The 19,135-nt window shown below is 37.2% G+C and overlaps 1 protein-coding gene across 1 annotated transcript in view; it reads left to right on the top strand.

Annotated features, from left to right (window-relative positions):
- Nucleotides 1–17,110, top strand: part of TRPM7 (transient receptor potential cation channel subfamily M member 7) — a 52,437-nt gene extending 35,327 nt beyond the window's left edge. Inside the window, exons 23-42 of the mRNA XM_088063255.1 lie at nucleotides 468–752; nucleotides 1,816–1,990; nucleotides 2,537–2,669; nucleotides 3,453–3,637; nucleotides 4,291–4,423; nucleotides 4,871–6,009; nucleotides 7,588–7,664; nucleotides 8,436–8,495; nucleotides 9,518–9,599; nucleotides 9,965–10,035; nucleotides 10,516–10,553; nucleotides 11,546–11,571; nucleotides 11,920–11,970; nucleotides 12,053–12,118; nucleotides 12,754–13,037; nucleotides 13,392–13,474; nucleotides 13,792–13,997; nucleotides 15,018–15,069; nucleotides 15,160–15,266; nucleotides 15,569–17,110. Coding sequence (XP_087919381.1) covers nucleotides 468–752; nucleotides 1,816–1,990; nucleotides 2,537–2,669; nucleotides 3,453–3,637; nucleotides 4,291–4,423; nucleotides 4,871–6,009; nucleotides 7,588–7,664; nucleotides 8,436–8,495; nucleotides 9,518–9,599; nucleotides 9,965–10,035; nucleotides 10,516–10,553; nucleotides 11,546–11,571; nucleotides 11,920–11,970; nucleotides 12,053–12,118; nucleotides 12,754–13,037; nucleotides 13,392–13,474; nucleotides 13,792–13,997; nucleotides 15,018–15,069; nucleotides 15,160–15,266; nucleotides 15,569–15,699 — 3,384 coding nt within the window. The 3' untranslated portion in view covers nucleotides 15,700–17,110. The remainder of the gene's footprint in view (nucleotides 1–467; nucleotides 753–1,815; nucleotides 1,991–2,536; nucleotides 2,670–3,452; nucleotides 3,638–4,290; nucleotides 4,424–4,870; nucleotides 6,010–7,587; nucleotides 7,665–8,435; nucleotides 8,496–9,517; nucleotides 9,600–9,964; nucleotides 10,036–10,515; nucleotides 10,554–11,545; nucleotides 11,572–11,919; nucleotides 11,971–12,052; nucleotides 12,119–12,753; nucleotides 13,038–13,391; nucleotides 13,475–13,791; nucleotides 13,998–15,017; nucleotides 15,070–15,159; nucleotides 15,267–15,568) is intronic.
- Nucleotides 17,111–19,135: the final 2,025 nt, after the last annotated feature.

The raw sequence follows: 19,135 nt of genomic DNA, 5'->3' as shown, positions 1-19,135 counted from the left end.
GCTGCTAGATGGAGGCCTTGTAACTCAAGGTGGGTAAAATGTGTATTTATTTGTCAGGCAGGTTCTACCACTGTGCTGTGACCAGATATCAAAACAACAAAAAATAGCTTTAGTGACACAGGAGAGCCATCATAACTACAGTGTTCCTGGGCAGCAAGAGACTTTACAGGAATTTTGTAATAATTTTTAAATGGGAGAGATGAAGTTAGTCCCTTAACCTGGTACCTCAGGCTTAACTGAATGCAGGTGAACTGAAGGTTCATTTTTGTCACAGTAACTGCCTCAAAAGAAATAAAAACATCACCAAAACCCACTAAATCCAAAATTCCTTAATAAATTGTTTAGACAGAGCAAAACACTCCTCTCCTTGTTGTGAAGCTGTCACAGTAAAACACTGGTTTTGATTGCTCAGCATTTAAGAGTTATCCATTTGAATAACTATTACAGTTTTTAAATTTATTTTACAGATTTTTATGTCAGAGGCTGGGAAGATTAATCAGAAGATCAAAGTGTGGTTCAGTGATTACTTTAATATCAGTGACACAGTTGCCATTGTCACTTTCTTCATCGGGTTTGCGTTAAGATTTGGAGCCAAGGGGAATTTTGGAGAAAACACTTACAGAGAAAATTACGTCTTTGTTGCTGGAAGAATAACATACTGTCTCAATATAATTTTTTGGTATGTGCGATTACTGGATTTTCTAGCTGTAAATCAACAGGCTGGCCCTTATGTTATGATGATTGGGAAAATGGTAAGTACTATGTTTGTTACTGATTTTTTTTTCCCCCAACTGCATCCATTTACAACTTCTCTCAACAGTTTTATTTAGTTAGAAGTTTCTTATCCTGCTGTAATAGGATAACAATGTGGTGTGTAGAATTAGCTAGCTGGAATATCACTTAAAGGGTTTCAAAAGAAGCACTGGTTAGAAGGCTTCCTTATGCAGCTATCCCTGTTACATAAATGTAAAAAAATGGCAAATCTTCCTTCTCTGGCCTGTTCTGTTCTCAGATGTCAGAGACTTAAATGAATATGATGAAGCCTTTGTCTTGATTCACCTTCCTATTTAGGTCTGAAGTTTATAGCCTTTGTGTTCTTTAGGTCAAAACTTTTAACTTGCTTAGTGTCCTAAAGCACCTTCATGGTTTGTGCTGTGGAAAACTGGGAACAGATTATGCTCCTTGTCATCTCACACAAATAATATTAAAGTTGTTTGAATGTTAAATTATATAATTTGAGGTCTTCTGTCATTAGCTATTCTAAGTGTTAAAAACCATTTTAAGGCTTGAGAGCTGTATGGATGAATGTGGAAGGGGCTTTTGTGTTTCTTCCCTCCATGAAATGGTTCTTAGAAAATTGAACCCTGTCATTCCTTAAAAAAGAGGGCATCAAGTTGCTCATTTCTCACTTTGATTTCTTGCAAGAGGCACAGGTTCTGTCTTCCTGTCCTTCGGAAACTACCTCTGGTTTTTGTGCAGCTGTTGAACACCTTTAGGAAGGAATGTTTCTCTTTGTCAGTTGCTCCTTGTGTACCTAATCATATTTAAGTTGAAAGGGAAATATGCTCAATTGCCTTTGGCCAGGCGTACTAAATACATTATAAGAAAGGACAGGAAAAAAACTCAGTAGTTTTGAGGTTTTTTAACAGGGCTTATTATCTAACAAAATTTTCTGAGTGAAATACTTGTGTCCTGGACTCTTTTCCTTATATAATACATAGACTTTCTAAAGTGTACACTGTCACTGTAGAAGTTTAAAAGTTGAGAGATCATATTTATGACCTCATGGATTAACTGACTTTTTTGTGTTAATAGGTGGCCAACATGTTTTACATTGTGGTGATTATGGCACTTGTACTACTTAGTTTTGGTGTTCCCAGGAAGGCAATACTGTATCCTGATGAGGCACCCTCTTGGACTCTTGCTAGAGATATTGTGTTTCATCCATACTGGATGATTTTTGGTGAAGTCTATGCCTATGAAATTGATGGTAAGATACTGCAATTATGAAGCAAGTAAAGAGAAAACTTATTCTGATAAGGTCTTCTCAAAATGTTATGAAATTCCAATTTTATGGAAGTCCCAGTACTGTTTGCTTTGATTCCACTCATTGGAATATCTCCTTTTTGTGGGTTGCAGCTGTATAACTATGTGACCCGGTTTTTCATTTTCTTTTCTAAAACTTGATTGGCTTAGAATGAAAACTACATAGTTGCAGTTTCTCTCAAGGATATTCCTAGCAAGATTTTGCAATTCTGCCCCGCAGCTATCATGACAAAATTTTGACTGTGGTGATGTACTATGCTTTTTTAAAAAAGCCAATAATATGATTACAGCATAGTATCAGCCAGAAACATTGTCTCTGGTATTTTTCTACCGTGTTCCTAAATATGCATGGAGACATTTCGAGTTGCAGAACCAGTGCATGATAGTTGGTTTTTGCAAACTGGAAGTGACTTCTTTTTTTTTTTTTTGTGTCTTTACTTGCTGGGAGTTCTAAAAGATGTCTTCTCTGTATCTTTTTTTCCCAACACAGTATGTGCAAATAATTCAGATGAAAAAGTTGCTCATCTCTGTGGCCCAGGAACATGGTTGACCCCGTTTCTTCAAGCTGTCTACCTCTTTGTACAGTACATAATCATGGTTAATCTCCTGATTGCATTTTTCAAGTAAGTATATAGATAATAGTTAATTTTGCTAATAATTGGACAAGTCTATCTCATTGCAGTAAGATAACAAGATAACCACTGATGCCAGATCAAAGCAATCCCATTTTCTGGAAGTTTTTTTCAGGTTCTGAGGCTGGTCTTTGTCTCTTCCTCACTACAAGCCCATGGCTAAGTTAGTGAAGTGTGTGATGTTACTGGTTTACGTCGCATCTATGAGGTCAGGGGAATCAGAGTGCAAGGAAATTTGAAGGCATTTTGTAACTTCTTTGTCAGAAAACAAACAAAATTGTTTCTTTGTCTTTATTGACTGCTGTTTCTAAATATTTAATGTTCTCCAGTTGATTTGGTTCAATTGTAGTAAGCTGTCATTTATAATTCTCTGCAAGTGTTTGATTTATGGGCATAAGCAGCTCACAAACAGTGAAGGCAGACTGGAGAATTAACATGATGTGATATAAAATTTGAGTTTAATTAGAAATAATTAATTTTTTTGTTCAACAAACTTGAAATTTAATCTCAGAGTAATTTATTTCTGATAATTTATTCTATTTATTGCTCTAGATCATAGTGTTCTCTTGAATGTCCTTCCAATTTCCACAAAAATAATTTTACAGCAAAAAAAAGTTTATGCTTTTGTCTCTTACTTTACTGGCTTCAGAATTCAAGATTGCTATCAAAGTGTTAAAAAAATAAATGATCCAACAACCACTAAACAAATACCATCAACTCCCTACCACCTCAAAAAACATCTTGATGTGTTAATATTGTTCTGTTCCCTTTCAGCAACGTGTATTTACAAGTCAAGGCAATTTCAAATATTGTGTGGAAGTACCAGCGCTATCATTTCATTATGGCCTACCATGAAAAACCTGTTCTGCCTCCACCACTGATCATTCTTAGCCATATGGCTTCCCTGTTCTGCTGTATATGTAAAAGAAGAAAGACAGACAAGACTTCAGACGGGCCAAGTATGAACAGTTATCCAAAAAAATTGCAGTAATATTTTTGATATGGTTAAAGCAAACTGTCAGAAAAGTGCCATGTTTGTGGTTATAATGTGTACTGTGAAGAAAGTCAAAGTGGGTCTTAATTTTATATGTTTTCAGTATTGATAATTCTTTTGAAAGTCACCATGCTTTTCTCACAAGTTTCATGTCAGCCCCTAGAAATCTCCAGTAAAATTCACCTAGCACACAAGCAAACAGATTGGATTTCTTGTTATTGCTAATGGAAAAGATTTTTTCCTTCTTGTAAAACTTCTTTGAAACTTTCAAAAAAATAAAATCCAGCTAAGGAATCTAGCTTCTGCCTCAAATATAAAGGGATTAAAGTGTAGGAGTGTAAGGAATGATAATACCGTGCACAGATCCTCTCAGAATTACTATTTTCATTTTATTTCATTGTCAATCTTTGACCTTGGAACTTTTTTTGCAATGAGAGAGGAAGGGTCCTAGGTGGCCCTCTGGTAGTGTGTTGTTTGGGGTTTTTGTGGGATTGTTTGGTTTTGGTTTTATTGTGGCTTTTCATTGTTAACATCCTTTGTAGAGTTGTGGCTATTAGTTTTAAACACCTGTACAACTTCACTACATATGTGTCATTGGAACTGTTGGTCTCTCTTTAGAACTCTTCCTCACAGAAGAAGATCAGAAGAAACTTCATGATTTTGAAGAGCTGTGTGTTGAGATGTATTTCAATGAAAAGGATGATAAATTTCATTCTGGAAGTGAGGAGAGGATTCGAGTCACATTCGAACGGTAGAATAAAATTCCTGAATAGAGAATTAGAACTTTTACAGGTTTTTTAAATGTTTTGAAAGGGGGAGAAATGCAGCTCAAGAATAGACAGTGTTTATGCAAATTTTACATGGTAACTTTCCATTGCTATGCAGAAACTTATAATGTCATTGATGCTTCTTGGTCTATAGAAGCAGTCAGTAAACTGAGGCAATCATATTATTTAATTTCCCATGATGTTTTAAGAAACTGGTGCTGTAGGCCCTCTATTGATAGCTGTTTTAATTCTGTGATTCAGAAGTGTATGTACAAATGTTGTATTACAAAACAGTCCAATGCTATCGTATTATTGTGACATTTCAAAGTTGTTTTTCCCCCTGATTAAATGAACAGAAAGGGTTATGATGTTTCTTTTGTGTGTTGAGAAAAATACCTTTCATATCTACTTCATAATTTGATTTTTCTTAGGGTGGAACAAATGTGCATTCAGATAAAGGAAGTTGGTGATCGTGTCAACTACATTAAAAGGTCGTTACAGTCTTTAGATTCACAGATTGGCCACCTCCAGGATCTGTCTGCTCTAACTGTGGATACTCTGAAAACACTGACTGCGCAGAAAGCCTCAGAAGCCAGCAAGGTTCATAATGAAATCACCCGGGAACTGAGCATTTCAAAACATTTGGCACAAAATCTCATTGAGGATGGCTCTCTCAGATCATCTGTGTGGAAAAAGCACAGCATTGGAAATGTCTTTGGTTCTTTCCCGCAAGGAGGCCTTGAGAGCAATAATGCTTTACTCTGTAACATTCCTATCCGGGATGACAAAGAAGTCCACCATAAAACAATTGGTCAGGAGTTGGCTCTGGTTTCCCGAAGAGAAGAAAAAAACTTCCAAGAGGCAGGTTCCTCAGGCAGTGCCTTATTTTCAAATGCTATTTCCCCTCCAGAACTTCGCCAACGAATACAGGCTGCAGAGATCTCAAAATCCACTAGTAAAAGTAAAAAATTAGGCAACTCGTCCAACAGCATGCCACATGTAACATCCCCAACAACAAAGTGTTTTGTTAGCACTCCATCTCGACCCAGTTGCAAAAGTCAGCTGGATTCTGCAGTAAAGCATGAAGAGACTGTTTTCTCTAAGGCTACAGAAGGAGATAATAATGTAGAATTTGGTGCATTTGTGGGTAAGTATAACAAAATAGATTCTGAATGTCCTGAAGTCATTATTAGCTGCTCTTATCCTCTTGCTTCTGGCTCTGCTTGCCTTGCTTTCACCCAAGCTTGTGTTGAAAATGGAGGATACGTTAATTGTGGTTTTATTCATGATGAGAATGACACTAATGATAACTACAGCTGCAGAGTTGACAAATGTGCTCACCAGTCCCCTGTCAAGTTAGCGAAGAACAAGCCCCAAACGAAGTTCTCTTTGTCAACGGGCGACTTGACGTCAACAGTCAACTGTGGCGGCTCACATGGAAAATTGAATATTAAAGATGAACTTTCCAAAAGTCAGCATGTCTATGCAATGGAACTGCAAACCCGAGATTTATGTTCTAACATCCTTATGGGACTACTTCATAAACTGTGGACCAAATCTAAGCCACAAGGTTTGACTTATCAAGAATTGTATGGTATTTTGGGTGTATTCCGGTTGCAGGTGACTTTATTCTACCATTTTGCTCTGCTTTTTTTGCATTTAACATCTCTAATTTCCCTATGTTGCTTGAATGTTTTTTTTTTAACTGAAATTATAATTTCTCCATAATTCTGTCACATAGACAATATTTTTCTGAAAAACATTATCCAGTTGTTTAGTATAGCAGTTTTGGGCAATTAGCAGCTGTACAACTTGGTATGGGCACTGTAGACAAACCTTTTGTGACTCATTATAAAGCTCTTACCTTCTGATTGCATAAATCAAAAATATTGTCTATTTCTTGACGTAATTACAGAACACTACTCAGGCTGATGGAGTCCTGGACAAATATCTTTGTGGTATCTGTGTCAAGCTGAGGGTTCCTCCTATACTGTATTTCTAAACACTGTTACAGCTGGGATCTTCCACTGTTGCCAAGGCTTATCTATGTTGGGGCTGTAGTTTTGGAAGCTTCCAAAGTCCTTCAATTCAATACAGCATTTTGCCTTCCCTCAAGTTCTGCTTAACAGTAAAAGGGTGGATAGTTTTGGTTCGTTACCTACATATTTGAATGGTAAAACAGTGGCAGATCCATTGCAAAACACAGGTGTGGGTTTACTAACTGATCCCTGTAAAGAATATAATGCTTTAAGTATGCTTAGAGTTTAGTAGAAGATTGTAATCTGGCATTGTCAGGTTGCCTGCAGAGGTGTTGTCTTGCTCTAGTTGTTTAGGGATGTCTCAGTGTTTTCCAGAGATTTGCTGAGGGTTGTATAAATTTAAATCTCTAGACAAGAGTTTATTCTACTGCCGTGAAGCTTGGATTTCTAAGTTACCTACATTAGCTATTTGTGGTGCCTCATGGTTGAAAAAGGAAAGCAAGGCTAAACAGGAATTATGGACAGTGATTGTACAACTTTTATCTAATCTTTAAATGTACTTCACCACTAATAACTTTGAATACTAACTATACTTATTTACTGGAGCCAGATTTTTTGTATATGGTCCTGTGACATCTCTAGCATTTAGAACATACCCTTCATTTTTACTGTCCACAATTTATAACACTTGTGATACCATGCAGGTTTCAATTGTGAAGCCAAGTAGATTTAAATTATTATAAAGCCACATGCCTGGGAAAATTCTGAAAAGTATTTCTTGCAATTGGGAGGATGAAGGGTATATTGTAAAAGCTACCTCCAGGAAACTGTCTACTTTCCCTTCAATTGTCAAGCATACGTAAAAGTACTCTAATCCAGGCCTTGTTCCTTTCCTGTGAGGAGCATACGCTTGAGTAAAAATTTAAAATATTAGCTTTACTTTTTGAATTGTGGTGCTCCACACCTCAGTGCGGGAAAGGCAATAGTTTGATACTGTTACACTGATCTTTACTTTAGCGTGTTTGTAAAGTCTTTCCTGGTACAAACAGGCACACAGACCTTAGGTGGTTTGTAACCCTTTGCTATGGTGATGCAGACTGTTGGCATGGTCAGAACATTGGAGGTTGCCTTTGATTTTGAATACTCTTTTTGAATTCACTGTGTCAAAGGTCACAGAGACAGCATGGACCTACAGCGGTTCAAAGAGGCAGCCAGCAAAATGAAGGAAAGAAGTGCTGATATTGAGGTGAGCATGAAAGGCTTTGTCAATTACGTTAATGGGGATCATTTTCTTTTAAACTGTAACGTCACAGTATGTTTGGAAAAAGTCTAAGACCAAATACAATCAAAAAACACATTCCTTGCAAACTGCGCTTTGCATCTGTTTCATGATTAAAAAGAAAAATCCTGTGAAAACTCATGCAACCCTAACTGCCATCAAGTACTGTTACTTCATAATAGGATACCAGTGAAAGAATAAACAAGCTCTGAGGTTATGAAAGCTAAGATGACTACAACTGTGAATCGAACTAAAATTAAGTATCCCATAATTAGTGTTTAACTAAATGCTTTACACTCATAAATTTCAAGATCAACCTTTAGGAAGACTAGAGTGATGTGCATTATAATTTATAGAGCAAGATGACTGTATATAGTTTTCAAAAGTGAAAAAAATTGTTCACTGTGCTTCCAAGAAAACTTGTCATAAACTAAAATGAATAATTTCCGTTTCCCTAAAGCATAATAAAAATTACTAACTTGGAAAAGTGATTCATCATAAACCTACCTTCCAAGTACTACAGTGTGTGTGTGTATATATATATGTATATGAAAACTGATTTTCACCATGTAGCTGTTGTGCATTCAGGGGAGAATACGCCTGAGAATTGCATTATGACATGTACAGTGCTTCTGAACCTTTTCATGAGTATAATGTGTGACCAGAAAGCTTTTTGTGTGTATTTTTAGCACAGATTTTTTGGTGTTATTATTAACAATTTACTTTTTTTCTTGATAGGAGCAACAGGAAGACTTCAAAAAAGCCATACTGGAGGGTATAGAGACAACCAGACTTCAAGTAAGTAAAGTTAGTTTCCATTTATATGGGACATTTTTTTCAACAGATACTGAAAGTATTCTTCCCAGTAAAGACATGGGTCTCTGTTCTTACCTCATTATCTGTAAACTGGATGTCTCCTTGACATAGGTCTAAATGGTTCTAGTGTTTAGGGATGCAAAGAAATAGTTGTTATGCACATAACCACATAGACTCATTTTGGACACGTGCACACACAGAGACCTGTGTATGTGTTTATATGTGTGGGGTGTATTCTGTAGGAATACAGAAGGGTGTAATAAGAAGGGAAGGGTGAAAAAGGGTGCTAACAACTTCCTAACTGTTATAATTTTAGGGATCAAAAGCAGGGCACAATGAATGTTAACTTTTTATTCAGGTAACCACTGGAGTTAATAGATGAGTAAGCCCTATGCCACTGCATACAGTTCTAGTTTGTGATGAAACCACCTTTCTCCTTTTTTGCAAAAAAAAAAAAAAAAAAAATTGTTGTCAGAAGTTTACCACCTTAGTACATATTCCAAGAATGTGTAATTGCAATGAAGGAGTATGTCCATTAGGAAATTGCATTCATAACCCATAGGTTTTTACGTGGCAGGGGCTTACTACATTTTGTTGCTATTTTAAGTGGGTGCAAATTGAAATTTAGTTTCTGCCAGAGCCACATTCTTACATAAGAGTTGATCGGCAACAAAGGCATGAAGCCCATGGTGCTTGTAGTGATACAGTGTGATCAATGTTCATGTAGTTGTGTCCTATTGTAACATTCCCTTGCAAAGAACTCTTCTGGTGTGGGTCAGGAGTTTTAATGTGTGCCTGAAAGTGTTACAGCTGGTGGCTACTGTGAGAAGAGCATCTGTGCAGTAAGGTATTTGAAGTACATCCAGAAATTTTGAAGAATCCTGGCCAGTCCTATAAAGAAAAGCTGGCCAGATAGATTGTGTTCCAAGAGTAGTAGTTGAAAGCAATAATGGTAATGATGACTGATGGTAAATGTAGTTTTATTTATTTAATTTTTTTTGTAGGGTCTTCAAACTGACAGTGGTCTACAACAGTCCAGTTCTTGTGGTGGGTTCACTGACCCTCTGACAGCCCACTCAGAGCAGTGTAAGTCTGGTCTCTGTTCAGGTCCCCTAATGTCTCTAACTTGCCTTGCTAATGGGTATCCTAAGAGGATGCAAAGTAAACACAAATGGTTAAATCATCTTGAAATATTTTCATGTTTGGTAGTACTTGAATTTTCTGCTTCTTCTAGCCATGCCAGCTCAGTTCTGTTACCTTGTATTTGCCACAGCCAGCCAGAGTTGTAAAAGGCAAAGTGATCTAGTTAGGACTGCAAACTTCTTTTAAAGTTGTGGGTCAGGCTTGTTTCATGAGAGCTATGTTAATCTGTCTATTTGCTCCCTGTTAGGAAACAGATGACAGTGACAGCTGCCATTCTTTGTCCAGTTACAAATCTCTTTCATTTGTAGTGTACAGCAAGAGCAGGAGAGCATCGAGTGAGGACACTCCGCAAGTCGACTCTAAAGCAGCCTTACTGACGGTTTGTATCAACCTTTTGTGACATTGTTGAGCAGAACTAGAAGCTAAACAAATAAAGGAAAAGAAACAGAAAGAAATAATACTGATTTGTGGACTTGCTTGTTCTAGGAAGCAACAGGAGACCTGTTTTCACTAAGGGAAGAAGTTGTGTATGTTCTCACTATGGAAATCTGTGCTGTTTTCTGTTTGTAGAAATAAAAAACAACAAAATTCTTTTCTTTTAAGGAAAATAATTACTTACATAATCCATAAACAGTAGTGAATATAGAGCCTTATTTATTCTTTTAATTGTAGTTACCATTGCTCGGTTGTATTAGGGTCTCTCCATTCAACTGCAGTTCAGTACAGCCTGGTTTATTTCCAATAAACAGGCTGTACTCCAAGAGCTTAAAACACATTACCGCCCCACCTCCAACTGAATATACTGTGATTTCTTACAAAACTAAAGCCCTCTTTGTTTTTCCTCTCCTTTGTTTTAAAGGATTGGCTACAAGGCAGACCTTCAAATAGCAGTCAAATGTAAGTAACCTTTCTACTAATGGAGCAATTTTATCGCTGTATTTTGATCTGTTTTTCTTTTTGGTTTTCTTTGGCTATAGTGGTATTTAGTTGCATTTAATGAGAATAAAACCCACATCCAAAGTTTGGATTTTTTCTTCTAATAAATAACCAAATGTATTCACTGGAATCACAGGATTGTCATAGAATGGCTTGGGCTGAAAGGCTCTCACAGCCTGTCTCTGGAGCAGAGGGACTCCAGCCCTCAGTGTATCTTTGTGGTCTCTGGGCTCTCTCCAATGGGTCCTTCTTACCTTGTGGGCCCCAGAGATGGAAATAGTGCTCCAGCTGGGGTCTCACAGCAGAGCAGAGGGGCAGAATCACACCCATCAACCTGCTAGTCACTCTTCTTGGGATACAGCCCAGAAGTTGGGTTGGCTCCCTGGGCTGCAGGTGCTCATGGGTGGGTCAGGTTGAGCTCTCGTCATGCTTTAACAGGTTCTGTTTAGATTTATGGTGTCACATGTTGGAGGGCAAAACATGAAAATGACTGTGTTGACACGTAGTGAGCAGCTCGCTTCCTGGCAAAGGTCTTTACCCAACCTTTCAAACTGTAACCACCTCTGAAATTATGCAGACATTGCTCTCGTGAACAATTACCCCCTAAGTTAACTGTTAAAGCCATTACCTTATTTATCTGATAACAGAAGGGTAAGCTGTTGTGAACAAGTTTTAATTAAAGCACCTCTGTGGGAATAAGCTCTTGTGATGCAAACTTTACATAATGTTGTGCATGACTTGGAGGTATTTAAAGTGTAGCTCTAAAAACATGAGATTACTTAACAGCTTTCCATTACTATTTTGTAATTAAGAAACCTGTACTGCCCTTGAAAAATAGGATAACAGGATAAAAGTGGTACTGTGAGGTTAACAAGGTGACCTAGGATGATATGTCAAAATCAGGGAATACAGAATAAGTTTTGAAGATGACTTGTTTTTGTGGAATTTCACAGGCCATCAGAAGAAGATGCATTGAATGGTAAGTTTTCTTTCTGCTCTAAAGGTGAGAGATTTTTTATATATAACCAACCTCTTTGGTCTTGTATGGGAATGTATTTAATTGATGGTAATTTGGAATTTATTGGACACACAAGACTGTGATTTATTTTTTTTTTTTTTGTAAACAAACAGCCTAGCATTAAGCACTACAATTTGTATTTTTTTTCCTCTGAGGTACTAAAGACTTAAGTGCAATGTTTAATTTTCTTCATAGCAGATCCTTTTCAAACTGTAGTTACTTGGCAGTTGATCTTTGTGTGTGGTATATTACTACACAAATTAGTAGCAAGAGTATCTCTTTTTCTTTTTCTCCTTAATCTCTTTTCAGGCATTGCTTCTCCTTTCAAGCCTATCATGGATATCAATTACTATTACTCAGGTCAGTCCCTCTTATGAACTAATGTTTGTCTTTTTAATGAGATTTATAAGATCCTTCAACAAATGCTGTAATTTTCCTCTAGCTGTAGAAAGAAATAACCTGATGAGGTTATCACAGAGCATTCCATTCACTCCTGTGCCTCCAAGAGGTAAGAACTGTATTTCTTGTTGCTGGTTCCCTGTGGTCTTTTGGGGAAGAAAAGCAAACCTTATATGGATTCTAATCTGGTTTGATCTTCTAACATTGAAGGATCAAGGCAAAGTTCACAGTTTCTCACAGCAAGTGTGAAACTGAAATCTTAATAAACTAAAAGAAGTCTAGTCTCTGTCTTAGAATGCTCAGAAATATATGTGAGTATGACACCTTTTCTAGGGCAACTCACTTGATTATGAAATGTAGATTTAATTATAGTTGTCCTCAGAAATGGTGTTACAGTGATGGTAGTATTGTACTAACAGTTTTATAACAAGCTATTCTGGAAGGATTCCTTTAAGTTGTCTTTTGTTTAAACTGTAAACATTTATTCAGTGTTCTTAGTGCTGTTTGGACAGTGTCATTAATAGGTCTAAATAGGAGGACAAATTTTGCAGCTCTGAAAAAAGCTGTGAAAGTGAAAAAAGCTGCACAGGGGTCATTCCACTGGACAGTTTAAATTTTGGTAATTCAAGATGTCTGCAGTGACTTAATACTGCAGTTTGTTGTAAGAAATGGTGGGTTTTCAGTACTTTTAATTTCAAACTTGGAAAATTCAATTCAGTGATTGCTTTGTGTGCTGCGCCGCAGGTGAACCAGTCACTGTGTATCGCCTTGAAGAAAGTTCTCCCAGTATCCTGAACAACAGCATGTCCTCCTGGTCACAGCTGGGGCTCTGTGCTAAAATTGAATTTTTAAGTAAAGAGGAGATGGGAGGAGGTTTACGTCGAGCTCTCAAAGTTGTATGCACATGGTCAGAATATGATATCCTGAAATCAGGACATCTTTATATCATCAAGTCTTTTCTTCCTGAAGTTGTGAATACTTGGTCAAGCATTTATAAGGAGGACACTGTGTTGCACTTGTGCTTGAGAGTAAGTTCTATCTTTATCAATTATTAAATATGAACAGGCATTATATGTTAAACAGGAATCATTGTCCCACGTGTAAACTAGCATATACTTACTAGAATAAGAAAAAGTTAGTCTGGGGTTCTGTATGAGCAGAAGGGTTAAAAACTCTGCTCCAGCACGGCTTATTTAATCAAAGAGCTCAAATTCTTACAATACAGATGTAATTTAAAAAGCAAGTAATCTGTTGCCCTGTCTTGGGGAGATAGATACTGTACCCATTGACTGCTTGACTGTTTGCTGATAGCAGGAACAGGCTGTTTCCTGTTCTGTAATGCAGCTAATAATTACATAATGAAGTGTGGATTTGACTCACAGGAAATTCAGCAGCAGAGAGCAGCACAGAAGCTGACCTTTGCATTCAACCAGATGAAGCCCAAATCCATCCCATACTCTCCAAGGTGAGTGTATTTAAACTGCCATTACATTGCTTGCCTTTGGCTCAGGGGAATGCCTACAGGGTTATTAACAGGTGCATCAATATTAAGATACTCAGATGTGGATATGACTTGGAATGTTGCTGTGAATGTGGCAAACAGAATTGTCCTCAGCAGTATTTTCCATTGATATTTTCTGCACTGATTCTGATCTAGTGTGATCATCTAAATGGCTTTGTATAATAGTTTAAAAGTATTTAAATTGTTAGTAAATCAAAAATCTAATAGTAATGATAGGTCTCTATTTTGCAACTATATTCATTAAGTGTACTTTTTACTAGGTTCTTGGAAGTTTTCCTCTTATATTGCCACTCTGCTGGCCAGTGGTTTGCAGTTGAAGAGTGCATGACCGGAGAGTTTAGAAAATATAATAACAATAATGGTGATGAAATAATCCCAACTAACATGCTGGAGGAGGTTATGCTGGCTTTCAGCCACTGGACATACGAGTATACAAGAGGAGAACTGTTGGTATTAGATCTGCAAGGTAATGCCCTGACTTAGAAACTTGAACTGGCACCAAGGTGTATGTGAGTTTTTCTTTTGATAGCATTTTGCTAAGAATCTGTATGTTTGTAATAAACAGCAAACACTATTTAGTTCTTCTTCTTCTTCTTCTACTAGTTTGGATCTGTGATTTTCTAATCTAATCATATAATGATAAAGATTGGAAAGAACTTCTAAAATCAGAGTCAACTTTACCCAGCACTGCCAAGTCCAGCACACACCATGTGCCTGGGGGCCACCCCTAAACAGCTTTTAAATCCCTGCAGAGATGGTGACTGCAACACCTCCCTGGGCGGCTGTTCCAGTGCTTGGCACCCTTTTCAGTGAATGTATTTTACCTCATATCCAACCTAAACCTCCCCTAGTGCAACTTCAGGCCGTTTTCTTGTCCTGTTGCTGGGAACTGACCCTCACCCAGCTACAGTGTCCTTTCAGATAGTTCTAGACTGTGATGAGGTCTCCCCTGAGCCTCTTCTTCTCCAGGATAAACACCCCCAGCTCCCTCAGCTGCTCCTCACAGGACCTGTGCTCCAGACCCTTTACCAGCTTTGTTATTCTAATATGGTATTAAATCTTACAGAAACACAGAGAATTTAAATATATACATATTTTCCTAAAGAAATGTGCCATAAAAACCAGCTATTTTTTGGCACATTTGTATAGTTGCCAGTATGGTGAGCTGGTTTTATCCTGAACTGTGTGCCAGGTATTCTGGCAGTGAGAACTGTATAGGTTTTTCTCATGGGTGAAAACTCAAGCTAGGAAATGCAAAAAAAATAGATGGAAGAAATCTGAGAAGTACCAAGTGCTTGTTTAGGAGCAATTTTCTAAAGATAGAGAATCACGTATAGGGGTTGGGTTTGTTGTGGGGTTTTTTCTGTTTTTATTCTTGGAGAAGCTGAGAAGTCATAGCTAAGGATTCCAAGGCTTTTTAATATGAATATATTTATGTAATCAGAAGTGTATCAGATTTAACTTTTTCTTCATGTGCTATCTGAAGGTGTTGGTGAAAATTTGACAGATCCCTCTGTGATAAAAGCTGGGGAAAAAAGGTAAGGGTAAAGAAAGACTTAAAGTATTGTGAACTTTTCACTGGAAAGAGAACACATGCAAGTGATGTTTATGTGCACTTTGTTTCTAAGGTCATATGATATGGTGTTTGGTCCAGCCAATTTGGGAGAGGATGCAATAAAAAACTTCAGAGCAAAGCACCACTGTAATTCCTGCTGCAGGAAACTGAAACTTCCTGGTAAGAGCTGCAGTACCCTCCTGAGACACTTATGTCATGAGATGTTGTATGATATGTAATGAAATAGTCAAGGCATGCTGTGAAAGTGGAACAAGTAATAAACAGCAGTTTTGTAATTTGACTTTAGGCTTCTGATTGCACCTCTGATAAAAACATACAAAAACCAACTTTTTTGACAGTGCATATCCTGGAATTCCTCTTTATAAGTGCATTTGCATATTCAATTCTTTTGCTAGACATTTATGGCCCATTCTACTAGCTCAAGAAATAGTAATAGTTACGACTTTCTTCTGTTTGTACAGATCTGAAGAGGAATGATTACACACCTGACAAGATCATATTTCCTCAGGATGATGCCCCTGAATTGACAATTCAGCCTGGAAGCTGCACCAAAGATTCTGATCCGGCCAATTCTATTCGTCTGATGCTCTGATGATGTGACCAACTCAGTGGCTTTGTTCAAACTTCATGGAACCTCACAAAGTTGTCACTTATCTTTCCCTCACTATAATGAAAAGAAAGACTTGTCAAAACAAGGATTATTGTCTTACAAGTGGAATTTTGGCTGGTCCATAATCTAAGGATTTTACGACTTGTGAAAACCATCTACAGAGCAGTGTGGCAGCTGATCATTCTAAAGGTGGAATAATGACAAGTATTTAAGATGTGTTTTTAAAGGGGCTTTTTAAGCAGAAAGTTTTATTTTTTATTTTATTTTGGTTTAGTGGAGGATTTTCTTCCTGTAGTCCTGGGATGGGAAATATGCCTTCCACCAAAAGGATTTTGGTAGTTGATGTTTTAAGGTAAAGCATTTGCCTTTCTGGCATTTGTCTTGCTGTCAATCAGCAAAACCAGGAGAAAGCACCTACCTCTGTAATGCCAGAGTATTTTTAGAGTGTTTTCGGAAGTGTTCCACTAATATTTTCTCACCAGGTGTCTTTTAATCTGGCCTTTTGAAGAGGACAGAGCCAAATGAGGCATATATAGGATGCCAGTAGACTGAAGTTGAAGGTAGGAACTTGGTCTGTTCCAAAAGAGAGAGAGAGTCTCCTGAATCAGGATTCTTTCAGCTTCTTTAACTGTAAAACTGGGCTTGGTTGTTTTTGTTTCGTGAAATAGAGCCTGAATTGTGCATAATGAAATTTCTTGTTTTACACATTTCAATTTTATCAAGTCACTGTCAAATAGTAACAAAGCCATGATAGACTGGTATAATCATATTTAATAGAAGAATTAGTTTGTGCTGGTCCAAATAAGTTGCCTTGTAAGAACACAAGTTGGAAGTGCTTTCCCTTGTACGTATGTAGTGACTGCTTCAGAAGTTCTGCCTTCCAAAGATCTCCTAAAACCAGTATATCGAAACCGAATGTACACATAACTTGTAAATGTATTTAAAATTGTGTAGAAAACATCTTTAATGTTATGTTATTTGTGGTACTTACTTAAGAGAGATTAGGATTGGATTAGCATTGTGTAAACTACGGGAGATTGCAATGCACCTTCATGCCAATAAAATGTAATTTAACTGTCCCAAATATTGTTGAGCATTCAGCAAGAAAGAACCTGTTGTCCAACTGAAGTTTCATGCTGCGATTTTTTTTGTTACATAGGTACTAATTTGTAATTTTTAATTAAAAGGGCAGTATATAGCTCTATAAATTTTTTATTCAGTAGTGTATCTTATAGATACAGACCTAAGGCACGAACACAATAGTTGTTTAAATGGTGTTTTATGTTTGATGGGGAAAGGTAAAATGTTATAAGGATATAATACTGTATACATTTTGTATATCATTAAATCTTTAAAGAATCTAAAATAAATTTATTCTTGTTTACAGACTTTTGCTCTCTGTCTCAGTCTGAAAGGTTATTTTGGTGTATTTAAGTAACTCTTTATGCAGAAAAGTAGAAATTGCTGTGCTGGATCAAAGCAGTTGTTTGCCTTTGAGGTATCACAACTTTGGCCAAGACCAGAAACTAGGGAGGTAAAAAAGTGAAAACTGTCATAGTTGTCAAACACATGTGAGGGGATTAATATGTAAATGAGTCAAAAATAGCTATTCACAATGTTTAATTAGGAGTTGCTTCTTAGAGATGCCTGACTGCATTACCTCCTGTTGCTGGGAGGGAATGGGCAGATATTCAAGATGTATTTGCACCTTTCTAATGCCAAGTAACAGCAGCACTGAGTCTGTAAGCATGACTGGCTCTGCAAATTGAGAGAGATTTCTAGAGGAGTCTCCGGTGTTTTGAAAATGTGACCAAATTTCAGAGTATGAAAGAAAAACATTTTGAGAAAATTGTAAGTAAAAGCTGGGAAACTTTCTGTGTCTTGACACATACTTAACTATGCACAGTTCTTTCTTAGTTATTTTTGATGTACTGGTCTTCGGTAGTTCTGCTTGTGACTCAGTAAAATAAACAGATGTGACCACCTTGTGATGGGTGTGAGTGATCATGGGGAGTGCTCCTTCTGCTCAGTCTTGCAGTGACTCAGGCCTGAAGCTTTTTCAAGACCAAAAGGGAAAAATGTGGTTGGGAAATGCCTGTAAGACTTGGTTACCACTGTTCATATTTCTGTGTATCTGCCTGGCATGAGCAGTAGTTTACTCTGTGTGACTTCGCTTGAATAACATGAGAAGTGTATGTCTAAACTGAGGGGGGAGAAATGTGTAACTTCCAGTAGTGATCTGCCTCATACTTGCAGGAAAAAATAATAAATGTCAAGTACCCTTTAGGGAAGGAATTGGGAAAGCAGCCTCTCCTCTGGTAGCAAAGGAAGAAAACAAGCTGGTTTGAAAAAGCAGCCTGACTCTGTTTGGACAGTGCCACATCCTGTTGATGTTGGGCAGTAGCAACATGGAAACTATTCCATGAAATTCAATTTGCTTGAGAACATCAAGTGTTACTCCTCTGCTGAAACCTTATCAGTCTTGAAATGCTCTATAAATAAGGAGGAGTTGTGATCCTTTCACTTACAAATTTCCTTTAGATTACCAAAAAGGAGGAAAGTGATGGAACTGGAACTTCTGATAACTATCCAAGAATAAAGAATTGGTATATCTTCTTAGAACCTAACTTTTAAATACAGGACTATAATACAAACTAATTATTTTTTAGTGAAAATCTGAAATTCTTCAGTGTATTTCCTACTAGGAGGATATTTAAAAGAGTATTTCTCATATAGGAAAATTAATAAACTGCATAATTTAGACTTTTAATTAATCCACCAAAGTCATTGTTGCTTTCTTGCAGTATTTAGGTGGTGAAACATTTCAGAGAAAGCCAATCCCAAATGCATTGTGGCAAAATACAGAGCTCCTGGGCAGCTCTTTTATTAGCTGCTGCTCAGCAGCTTTGTGATTTGGAAAAGGAAAGCTTTGGTTTCTAAGCCTGTGACAGTGACTTCCTACACTTGAATTCCTTGTGGTTGCATCTCACTTAATGCCATAACTCTTAACACTGCAGGAATTTTGGAGGGGAAAGAGACTACAGCTGGAGACTTGGTAGTAACAGTTCATGTTAAATATTCCTAAAAGACCAGTTAGGAAGAAAATAGGATCTTTTAACATGTAACAAAGCCTCTGAAAAAAGTTCTGATGGTTTAATCCTTCTTTTCACAATTAACACTTTTCCTTGCAATAATCCACTTTGTGGTGAGAGTAATGGGAAGTTAATTGTCAGCCCCAGAGCTTGCAGTAGGTAGCACCCATGTGGATTTGTGTATCATAATACATTAAAAAAGTAAGTCTAAGTCTTGATTCAGATTCCACAAAAAGTGGGAATAAACATATCCAGTTCCATTTACGAAAATAATTAAGATTTTGAAGGGTCAATAGCAGTGACAGCTGTCTCAGGAGTGCTGGAGA

This window comes from Pseudopodoces humilis, chromosome 16 (assembly GCF_049639895.1).
Source record: "Pseudopodoces humilis isolate 2021_Gansu_Grassland_sample_001 chromosome 16, ASM4963989v1, whole genome shotgun sequence".
NCBI lineage: Eukaryota > Metazoa > Chordata > Aves > Passeriformes > Paridae > Pseudopodoces > Pseudopodoces humilis.
The sequence above is the reverse complement of the archived record's forward strand: the minus strand, read 5'-3'. Positions and strand labels throughout refer to the sequence as shown.